This window comes from Pollachius pollachius (genome assembly GCF_949987615.1).
Source record: "Pollachius pollachius genome assembly, chromosome: 12".
NCBI lineage: Eukaryota > Metazoa > Chordata > Actinopteri > Gadiformes > Gadidae > Pollachius > Pollachius pollachius.
The window spans coordinates 19,530,704-19,542,734 of NC_136945.1; the positions used below are offsets into that span (position 1 = coordinate 19,530,704).

The window sequence follows — 12,031 nt, forward strand, 5'->3', positions numbered from 1 at the left end:
CAGGTGGGAATAGTTATGGGAGAGATTAAACAGTTGTCCAAAACGACCTCCGGAGGCAGTGTGCGCTACATTCAATCAAGATGACCGGCGATTGGTTATGTCTAGACAGAAACTCTGGCAAGAATGTGACTCAAGGCTAGCCTGTGATGGCGTGTGTTCACTAGGGACCCAGCAGAACCTGGGAAGCTGCTTTGACCAGCTGGCCTGTGTTAGGAGCTGCTAGTGAATAGCTGCTAGTTAGTCACTGGGTGAGCAGCCAGCACAGCTGGCCTGTGTTTGATTAATAGCATGTAGTTAATTAACAGCACCTCCTTACAACATCAACATCCCGTTATACTGCGCCACAGGGCCCAATATACAACACAGAAAGCTGTCCTCATAAGGGAGTCTAAGCGCAGTCAAGGGAGTAGTTAAGATAAGCTTTTCGCTGCTGTGGTGCATGTATGACTTGGACGTGAGCAATAAAACTTGTGCCAGAGTGAAAGTGCTGAGTTGACAATAACGTCCACCATCCATCAAGATATGAAACTTAAATCAAATGCAGAAGTTGAGGGACGCTCTTTAAACGCCCAAAGCCCGACGGCTCCAGTGGAGCTGAGATGTTAGAGTCGCAGAATGCTAAACTAAATCTGTTGAAGCAACATAGAACCCATCGTCTATTTACTTGGAGAACGTAGCTTTAGAGCTGCCAGTTCGGTTGGGCTAAAGGAACACGATCAACCCACATTTTCCATAAAGGTCTGCGTTTCGCTAAACATGCACATATTTGTTTGACTTGCATTCTCTGGTTCTTGTTGAGGGTGGCATGTTTTGCTGTGGGCAGAAGTTTTTGTTGATTTTTGTGGTCTTGCAAACAGGTCCAGTATCATATTGCAACCCGAAATAAAATCTGGATTTTTTAAAAGATAAAGAAGTCATTTCATCTTGACTTCAGAAACAAGTCTTCTGTACGCTTAAATTACAAACAACACATTTTTTTCTTTTACCTTTATCTATAGATTTAACAGATTTATGTCTCAGAAACACTCAACAACAAGCTTAATTTCATTTTAAAAGGGTAACTTTATTGAATATCTTAAAAAACATTTGACTGTACATCATTGTCTTATTCACATAGATAATGGCTCCCAGGTTTTCAGTATTGTTATGTGTGTGTGTGTGTGTGTTTCAGTATAGCTATGTTTATATATATATAACGTTTTAATATTATGTTATCCTGAACAAGGACACTTAAGGAGATATGAGTTGAGCAACGTTCACATTACCATAGCACCATGATGTATTCTACCTCCTGTAACACTGTCACCAGGGTTAGGGTATTGTACCTGCTTTACATTCACTACAGGATGGGTATTCTACCTGCTGTACTGTCACTAGGGTTAAGGTATTGTACTTGTTCTAGGTTTGGGGTATTCTACCTTCTGTAGGGTAAGGTTATTCTACCTGCTTAACTGTCACAAGGGTTGGGGTATTGCACCTGCTTTACTTTCACTACAGGAAGGGTATTCTACCTGCTGTGCTGTACTGTCAGTAGGGTTAGGATATTGTACCCGCTATAGGATTATGGTATTGTACCTGCTGTCGGGTTAGGGTTTTGTACCTACTGTAGGGTTAGGGTATTCTACCTGATGTACTGTCACTACAGTTAGGCTATTCTACCTCCTTTTATAGAGTAGGGTATTGTTCTAGGGTTAGGGTAGTCTTCCTCCCCTCAGGGTTAGCTCCTCGTAGGCTCTGCTCATGGTGCTTATGGCTCAGATGGTGCCGAGGAACTTCCTTAGGACTTCAGAGTAATAACGTGAGTGTTAAGACACAATAGTAAACATGATGGTGTTGACCCTGGAGGAGGTGCACCAGCAGCCGCAACCCCAGAACTCATCACCTTACAAGGGTCCCTCATCTACTATTATCAACTATATATTTTATAAATGAGAGGATTTAAAGGCCTATCAAAGGTGCGACTATATGCCATAAACGACCACATAGAATGACTTGACAGTAACACAATGTTAGATGAGATACTTTCTTTACTACATGCCCCACAGAAGCAAAAACATTCCTGCATTGGCATCGCTGAGATGTTTATCTCATGCTGGCCTGTGACCAGCATGGACAAAATGGTGCAGCTATGTCTAAGCTAGCTTCTCAGCTTGTTAGCTAACTGTACTTGGAAAACAAGAAGTGCGGCTAGATGGACACTACTTATTTTAAATTGTGACTAGCGACTAGCTCTGCATGGAGAGAACAACTGATTTCTTGGATGAATTGCTGAAGGTATTTGAGACCATGTAACCAGTGCCCAGTAAAGAAACTTCACACAGCTAGTTTCCAGTATGCCCCAGTAAGCTCAGCAGCCTGCACCAGGAACACACAACTGAAAACTGATGGTGCTCAGTAATAGCGCCCTAAAGGCAAGGACCTGAGGCAGATGAAGCTGTCGGGGTACTTAGACAGCACCACAGGGTTTCCATCCAGACGCACCTCGTTAAGGCTGGGCCGGAGGTAGTAGGTGTTGTTTCCCTTGCAGAAGGTGTCTATGCTGATCTCTGTGATATTGTTGTTCTGAAATGGCATAAGAACAGTAAATATTATAGAAGTACAAGCTTTGATTAGAGGCACATATTTTGTGTTCAATCAGGGTATGGGTTAATAATGAGGTAGATGTTGTGTTTTAACCATGTGGATGTCACTTTTTTAACGAGGTAGAGGTTGTGTTCCAACAAGTTAGAGAACACTGGTCTTACAAGGTTAGTATCACTGTTCTAATGAGGTATATGTTATTGAGGTTGATGTTGAGGTAGAGGTTGTTCTCATGAGGTAGATGCTACTGTTTTCATGAGGTAGAGCTCCCTGTTCTCATGAGGTAGAGGCCACTCTTATCATGAGGTAGAGGTCCCTGTTCTCATGAGGAAGAGGTCCCTGTTCTCATGAGGTAGAGGCCACTCTTATCATGAGGTAGAGGCCACTCTTATCATGAGGTAGAGGTCCCTGTTCTCATGAGGTAGAGGTCCCTGTTCTCATGAGGTAGAGGCCACTCTTATCATGAGGTAGAGACCACTCTTATCATGAGGTAGAGGTCCCTGTTCTCATGAGGAAGAGGTCCCTGTTCTCATGAGGTAGAGGCCACTCTTCTCATGAGAATGAGGTCCCTGTTCTCATGAGGTAGAGGCCACTCTTCTCATGAGGTAGAGGTCCCTATTCTCATGAGGTAGAGGCCACTCTTCTCATGAGGTAGAGGCCACTCTTCTCATGAGGTAGAGATCCCTATTCTCATGAGGTAGAGGCCACTCTTCTCATGAGAATGAGGTCCCTGTTCTCATGAGGTAGAGGCCACTCTTCTCATGAGGTAGAGGTCCCTATTCTCATGAGGTAGAGGCCACTCTTCTCATGAGGAAGAGGTCCCTGTTCTCATGAGGTAGAGGCCACTGTTATCATGAGGTAGAGGCCACTCTTATCATGAGGTAGAGGTCCCTGTTCTCATGAGGTAGAGGTCCCTGTTCTCATGAGGTAGAGGCCACTTTTCTCATGAGGAAGAGGTCCCTGTTCTCATGAGGTAGAGGCCACTCTTCTCATGAGGTAGAGGTCCCTGTTCTCATGAGGTAGAGGCCACTCTTATCATGAGGTAGAGGTCCCTGTTCTCATGAGGTAGAGGTCCCTGTTCTCATGAGGTAGAGGTCCCTGTTCTCATGAGGTAGAGGCCACTCTTCTCATGAGGTAGAGGTCCCTGTTCTCATGAGGTAGAGGTCCCTGTTCTCATGAGGTTGTCACTGCTCTAAAGAGGTTGATGTCAGGTAAGTTGACTGTTCTAACGAGGTTAAGGTGACTGTTCTAATGAGGTAGAGGTTAGGGTAGATGTCAGGGTACTGGGAAAACAAACAGACCTGTAGATGAACAGTGCGGACACTCTCTGGGATCTGTGGAACTGCTTCCAGCTGGTTGTCGGCCAAAAACAGGTTCACCAGCCTGGTCAGTTTCTGGGGGATAAAAAGTGTGGAAGGGTGTACCATGTTATAATGTTTATAATCACTATTACTTTCAACATTCCCAATAGATGAACTCTAAAGTCTTAAGTTAGCACAACCTGGCTTTGTGGGGAGGCTCATGACCTCCATCTCTGAGTTGGAACGGTTTTGCTTGTTTGTGAAAGTGTTGAAGGGTGTACACGTTTGTTTCACAGTTTTCATGAAGGGTTAAAAATATAGAAGGCTTTGTGGAAGAGGTTGAGGTTGTTAAGTGGATGATTCCACCGGCTGCACAAAGCGTGTAAATGTTTGGAGATGTTGTGTACCTTGAAGGCAGTAGCCTTGACACCCCTGGTCTTGAGGAGGTTGTAGTTGGCATTGAAGACGGTGAGTTTAGCCGGCAGCATGGGCAGCTTGACCAGGCGGTTCTCCGACAGGTTCAGTTCCTCCAGCACAGGCAGCTTGGAGAACGCCCCGTCCTCCACCTCAGAAATCAGGTTCCCCGTCAGGTCGATCCTCTTAAGAGTCACTGGAGGACCAGAGAACCACACCATTGTACTCTTAGAAAGCTCTCAACATGTATACATCATGTAATGGACTCGGCACAACATTATTACTATATGGAACTACCAAAGTACAGGTTTTTAGATGATCCTCTTTCACTGTAGCCTTTCTCAGCCATTATGTTTGAACAGATTTTCTTTCTATTTGCCGATTTTTAACATTGATAATATGGCATATTTGACCTATTTGTACTTGTTACATTGGATAGACATAAGGCTGTACCGTGGAACTTTGGTGATGCAACTTATTTAATACTTTGGACGATAGGAATTAAAGCGTGAACTTTTATTTGCCTATTGAAAGACAAAGAAATTGAAGGCAGCAAACAAGCATTCTTGCATGTAACAGTGTTACTTAGAAATAAACATGTAGGGTGTCCTCTCATCAAAATTGCCAAAATGGTGTTATGTAGCCTGATATACACACAAAGTCAGACAGTAGTGTAGGTCTTGCTCATCAGCATCATTAGAGAATACAAGAAGCACATTCTTGCAAGTTTTTTTTTTTTGCTTGGGTGCAATAGAAAAATAGATCAACTCCAGTCTTTTTTTTCGGAGCTAGCGAGCTGAAGAAGTATTCCTAGTAACTGAGGTACTGAATGTTTGCTCACTTTGGTTAGCGTCTTGAAGGTCTACGACGTACCGCCATCCACTGGTCAAAAGACCGCAGTGCAACCAAAGTCCATTCATTCTGGGATATTTTCTCCATTATACTCCGGTATACTTTCTCCATTATACTCTTTGGTGGTCTGATTTTGCCTTGTTGGACCTTGAGGAAACCTGATAATGTTTATACCATCTATATATCACCAGGCTTCTGTTCCTGTAACCCATGGGTCATTGTAGAGCCAACATTGCAGAACAGTGATGGTCATGAAGCCGACCCAACTTACAGATATCAGAAAAGTCCTTTGACCTGATCCTCTTGATCCTGTTGTAGCGGGCGTACAGGTAGACGGTCTCCTTGGGCAAGGCGGGTACGGAGGTCATGTCCGGACTCACCTCTTCACAGTACACCGAGCCGGTCAGACACACACACAGCAGGCAGGTAGGGAGATCTGGAACACCACAAGAAACAAATAAGAAGGTTGAATAGCCTCCTCAGTCACTGGAGAGGCTTCGCCTAATCCAGACATAGAGCTGCAGACTTTAATGCACTTCTCAAGTGCTGGGTGGAAATAGGAACTCCCTACATTGGAACAGGACGCTGTAAGTAAACTTGAACATAAAATCAAATGAATAGGCCATTAGGAGAGGGCAGATCGAGGGGAGGGGATGAGGATGCTTACGCTGATGAAGAGGTAGCAGGTCTTACCAGTGGCGTCTCCCCCTGCGTTCGGTCCATCCTCTGGTTCATCACCGAGCACCCCATACTCCCGGTGTGCAGGCACTTCCCTCTAAAAGGAAACCACAATGGGGGGGATACAACTATCGGTTCACCTAAAGCTAGATTAACAGTTTGACCTGCAGCATGTCTGCGAAGATCCATGCGCAATGAGGAGACATGGCACACTCGGTAGGTTGTGGTGTATGTCTGGTGCTGCAGAGGTTGGTGATTAGTTTGACAGATCTCAGATGAGTGGTAGAGTGTGGACCAAACCAGGTACTTAACCAGGCGTGAATTGTCAGAGTGTAAACATTGCAGTTTCTGGAAACATGAGATTGGATTTCTGGCAGCGTTGGTCCTTGGCTCCAGAGATGACCCCTGACCCCTATCTCAGGTGACCTTTACCCTCCTGGGCTGATGGTTAATACGGCCTGAGATCACCTGACTTGTTAAGCAGTAACCAAACCAACAGACCCTAACCTCTCAGTCCTGGTTGAATACGTTATTCCTAACTAGAGCCAATAGTTGCAACAGTTGTAACTAAGTAGTAAGGTCCAACTGCTAGTGTCACTATAACTAGTGTATGCTAGTGTAGTCTCTCTACTATAACGTTTGGTCTGGGAGTGTTGCCACTTCAGATGTATATGTGAATCACGGAGGACTAGATGCATAAATACAGATGTTGACCTTTAATGAGATGGAGATCAGCTACACTACAATGCTCAATGTCCAGAATTTCTCTACAATCTTGTATAGTCTCCGGTTGCCATAGGATCCCTCTTAATTACAGTAGGGGTCATCACATGTGGCTGTATGCTGGACACCAGCAATATACAATGATACTTACAATATTTAAAATACAACATGTATGCATAGACAAAGCTTCTATGGGTTAGTGTTTACCATGGTTCTCGTGGACTTGCATGTGTTAGTGTTAGCTGCTGAGGGTTACTGGGTTGGTATTGGGTTAGTGTCAAGGGGTTAGATGTAACCTAAGTGGTAAGTGTGAAGGGGTTGGAATTCTGGGGTTAATGTTCACCTTAATGGTTAGTGTGAAAGGGTTACTGTTTACCTTAACATTTAGTGTTGTTGGGTTGGTATTGAGGGGTTAGTGTTTACCTTAAAGGTTAGTGTTGAGGGGTTAGTGTTTACCTTAAATGTTAGTGTTGAGGGGTTAGTGTTTACCTTAAAAGTTAGTGTTGAGCGGTTAGTGTTTACCTTAAAAGTTAGTGTTTACCTTAATGTTTAGTGTTGAGGGGTTAGTGTTTACCTTAATGTTTAGTGTTGAGGGGTTACTGTTTACCTTAATGATTAGTGTTGAGGGGTTAATGTTTACCTTAAAGGTTAGTGTTGAGGGGTTAGTGTTTACCTTAATGTTTAGTGTTGAGGAGTTACTGTTTACCTTAATGTTTAGTGTTGAGGGGTTAGTGTTTACCTTAATGTTTAGTGTTGCGGGCTTACTGTTTACCTTAATGATTAGTGTTGAGTGGTTACTGTTTACCTTAATGATTAGTGTTGAGGGGTTAGTGTTTACCTTAAAGGTTAGTGTTGAGGGGTTAGTGTTTACCTTAATGGTTAGTATTGAGGGGTTAGTGTTTACCTTAATGATTAGTGTTGAGGTTTAGTGTTACCTTAATGGTAAGGGTTAATGTTTACCTTAATGGTTAGTGTTAAGGGTTAGTGTTTACCTTAATGGTTATTGTTTACCTTGGTCTTCCTTGACTCTAAGTAGTCCCCAGCTCTGTGCCTTGCTGGAACACGTCCGAGTATCAGTTGGGTCTTTTGGTCCAAAGAGTTCCCAGACACTGTGGCCAGCCATGGTACCAGCAAACACAAGAATACGACTGTTGTCATCCTGATGAGACCTCCACTTGCGGTTCTCTGCCTGTCTGCTAAGGTCTCTCGCTGCTCAGCCTGTGTGGAAAGGGGGATGTGTCAAAGTAGGGTTTTAAAGACTGCACCACCAGCATCACAGTTAACCCTTCCCTCCCTGAACCCCTAACATACAGCATCACAGTTAACCCTTCCCTCCCTGCACCCCAACCATACAGCACAGACTGTTAACCCTTCACTCCCTGCACCCCTACCATACAGCACAGACTGTGTACCCTTCACTCCCTGCACCCCAACCATACAGCACAGACTGTTAACCCTTCACTCCCTGCACCCCATCCATACAGCACAGACTGTTAACCCTTCACTCCCTGCACCCCAACCATACAGCACAGACTGTTAACCCTTCACCACCTGCAGCCCCAACCATACAGCAAAGACATTTAACCCTTCACTCCCTGCTGCCCCACCATACTGTACAACCATACAGCCCAAACCCAAACTGACATACATAAAACTAGGCAGGACTTTTCCCTATTGTCTAGTTTGAGAGGAAGACAATTTGAAGTTCTTAATCCCCAAACTACCTTCAAAACATAAAGGCTCTCGCGGCAGACCTCCATTGGAGGATCATATAAGGTAATCTTTATTGTCGGCAGCCATGGTTGAATAAAATATCTACTTTCAGGACCTCCTCATGAACATCTGTGTAAATGTAGCAGCAAAACACATGAGATAGGAACCATGTGAGGGACCTACCAGAAGATCAGTGTCTACCAGAAGATCAGAGGGGGTCCACAACAGTATTCATCCCATGTAGCCTAAGCCAGACTGGGCCTCATGACTGGGGCATTATGCCTGAGGCCTTACAGGTGTGGTAACAATTATGAACACCTTCAAACTTTTCCTTCCCTGGGAAGAGGGCCAGAGCCTGGAGAATGTTTTTACTGTGGCTAATGATCTGTGCCAGGGTCTGTTTGACTGTCAGGATGGCGTTCCATGGGCTCTGACGGGCGGTTCAGACTGGATTACAGCAGACACCCACCCACAAGCTGACCACTCGCAATTATCTCTTCCACTTCAGTCTCTCAGAAAGAGCTGGCTGCGACCTCACAGAGGAGAAAACTCAATAAACACATGAGCTCATGGTCATAAGGGGACCCTGGTAGACAGGCTCAGCAGAAACATACTAGAACTCTGGCCATGAGAGCCCCTGGGAGCCAGGCTCAGTAAAATAGACTAGTACTCTGGCATACTTATGCTCGGGTCATGAGGGCCCCTGGGAGCCAGTAAAACATACTAGTACTCTGGTCATGAGGGCCCCTGGGAGCCAGTAAAACATACTAGTACTCTGTTCATGAGGGCCCCTGGGAGCCAATAAAACATACTCGTGCTCTGGTGATGAGGGCCCCTGGGAGCCAGGCTCAGTAAAACATACTAGTACTCTGGTGATGAGGGCCCCTGGGAGCCAGGCTCAGTAAAACATACTAGTGCTCTGGTGATGAGGGCCCCTGAGAGCCAGTAAAACATACTACTACCTTGATGATGAGGGCCCCTGGGAGCCAGTAAAACATACTACTACTCTGGTGATGAGGGCCCCTGGGAGCCAGTAAAACATACTACTACTCTGGTGATGAGGGCCCCTGGGAGCCAGTAAAACATACTACTACTCTGGTGATGAGGGCCCCTGGGAGCCAGTAAAACATACTACTACTCTGGTGATGAGGGCCCCTGGGAGCCAGGCTCAGTTAACTGACAGCAGGTGCGAAGTAAGTGACTCATCCAGCTTCTGAAGCGCAACACAAGGCTGCCAGTGTTCTGTGTTCTTCCCGTTTGGACACCTTCAAGCAGCTATAAATAATGTAGGCATATGCTGGACTTCTGGACCATTCCTTAAAGCTAGGCTTGGCATTTTGGAAAAAAAATAGTTTTTTTAGGTATCTACCCAAAATAAATCATTTATTTTATTTAGTTTGGCAGAGCATTTGATTTATTGATTGATTCTTGCCAATAATTTTTTCTAAAATAATTGCATACCCTAACCTTGACAGTCTTTTGTATTTAACAGTTCTATTTAGTTCTTTAATCTTTCAAGAGGCGACTTTAAACCATGTGGTGGTAGAGGAAAGTTTTGTAAACAATATAACAAAGACATTACTATCCTAATATTTGTAATAACAGAAAGGTGATGTGAAATCACGTAATAAGAGAATGTCCTCATTTTGTGCCGTTAATCTATTACATTAGTAAACAATATGGGTCATGTTGGATGGTTATATGTCCGCCTCTTGCAAATATCTTCCAGTCTGATGGTGTACCCCAGTAGGTCTCTGTGATGGTGTACCCCAGTAGGTCTGATGGTGTACCTCAGTAGGTCTCTGTGATGGTGTACCCCAGTAGGTCTGATGGTGTACCCCAGTAGGTCTCTGTGATGGTGTACCCCAGTAGGTCTCTGTGATGGTGTACCCCAGTAGGTCTGATGGTGTACCCCAGTAGGTCTGATGGTGTACCCCAGTAGGTCTCTGTGATGGTGTACCCCAGTAGGTCTGATTGTGTACCCCAGTAGGTCTCTGTGATGGTGTACCCCAGTAGGTCTGATGGTGTACCCCAGTAGGTCTGATGGTGTACCTCAGTAGGTCTGATGGTGTACCTCAGTAGGTCTCTGTGATAGTGTACCTCAGTACTAGGTCTCTGTGTGATAGTGTACCTCAGTAGGTCTCTAGTACTGATGGTGTACCTCAGTACCTCAGTACTAGGTCTCTGTGTGATAGTGTACCTCAGTAGGTCTCTAGTACTGATGGTGTACCTCAGTACCTCAGTACTAGGTCTCTGTGTGATAGTGTACCTCAGTAGGTCTCTAGTACTGATGGTGTACCTCAGTACCTCAGTACTAGGTCTCTGTGTGATAGTGTACCTCAGTAGGTCTCTTTGTTATAGTACTGTCCTCAGGGTTGAGTGAAGTGATTGTTTTTCCACATGGAGCTGTGAGAGGAGGAATTCAGTCCCAGAGGAGAGGAGGAGGCAGGAGAGGAGGAGGCAGGAGAGGAGGAGGAGTGTGAGAAGCAGGAGAAGCAGGAACCTCTGGTAGCAGAAACTGCTCTGTTCACTTCCACCAGAACTATTATTTAATAATGAATAATACAATTATATACGGTCCATACAAATACAAAAAAGGACGATAAGAGAAAACCCAAAGTATGTGTCTGGATGTTTTTATGCTGCTGTACTGTGCTGGCTATCTGACAATGGGGCCATGCCAGCCGCCTCCTGTTGTTTCTCTGAGCCCAGTTCAAGTCAACACTGCCACGCCGCGAACACACCGTGCTTTCACAGGTCCTCTATAGAGCTGTCCGCGCCTCAGGTCATCAATCATATCTATAGTGTACTATGGCTGTCGTCTGGTACATAAAAGACTGTCTAATCTGTTGTATGCTAACAGTGCTACCACATGTAGCGACTTGAGTGCTGTGATGTTGACATTTGGAACCATAAGGAGCACATTAGTGAGCAACTCCTTTGTTGCCAAATACTTCTGCCTTGGCCCAAAAGTACAGCGTTGGAGACTGTTGTCTCCTGCCTATAGGTTTTTTTATTTGTGGACGACAGCTTTCCGCATTGAGCTGCTCGTGTGTAGCTGTTTCTCCTACCCCGTTGCTTTCATTCCTATTCTGTTTATTTCTCTCTTTCTCTGTTACTGTCGCTCCTACTCTTATACTATCTCCCCATCTCTGTTATGGTCTCTCCAATCCTGTCTCTCCTCTGCTCCTGTCCCTCCTTCTCTGTTACTGTAGGTCTCACCTACTCTGTTACTGTCTCTTTTACTTTGTTTTCTGTTCACCCACTCTTATTATTGTCTCTGCTCTGTTACTGTAGGTCTTTTCTGTTCTCGGTTACTGTAGGCCTAGGTTACTGTAGGTCTGTCCTGTATTGTCTTACTGTAGGTCTGTCCCGGTCTGGGTTACTGTCTCCTGCATCTCAATGTCTGTACAGACGGACGGGTTCTAGGAAGCTCCCATGGTAAACTCATTAGGTGTTTAATAGGACTGTGGTCTGGAATTTTCCCTCTGTACCTCCACAACCATCCACATACTTACACATTCTCCCTCTCTCGCTCTCTCTCTCCCTCTCTCTTTCTCTCTCTCCCTCTGCATCCCTCTCTCTCTCAGCTCTGATACATAGTGTGGCAGCCTAAGCCTTTCTTGCTGCTTTTCCACATGTTGTGATTCTCCCTGGAATCCGCAGCTTTCAGCGCCTGATCCAAGTTTTCCTCGGGAAAAAACTCCCCCATCTCTCATTAATCAGAGTCCAAAGCAGAAGTGAAGTTTCTCAAAGAGCAGACGGGAACA

The 12,031-nt window shown here is 45.0% G+C and overlaps 2 protein-coding genes across 2 annotated transcripts in view; one reads left to right on the forward strand and one right to left on the reverse strand.

Moving 5' to 3' along the window:
* The window catches only part of cenpp (centromere protein P), a 41,711-nt gene that overhangs the window by 5,872 nt on the left and 23,808 nt on the right, over positions 1–12,031 (forward strand). The window lies entirely within an intron of this gene.
* ogna (osteoglycin, paralog a) lies at positions 1,102–7,755 on the reverse strand. Its single transcript, XM_079748159.1, has 6 exons — positions 7,560–7,755; positions 5,841–5,922; positions 5,419–5,583; positions 4,289–4,491; positions 3,882–3,974; positions 1,102–2,562 (listed from the first exon to the last, which is right to left on the reverse strand). Exons 1-6 carry the CDS (start codon positions 7,704–7,706, stop codon positions 2,392–2,394), a joined length of 861 nt encoding a protein of 286 aa, XP_079604285.1. The 5' UTR covers positions 7,707–7,755; the 3' UTR covers positions 1,102–2,391.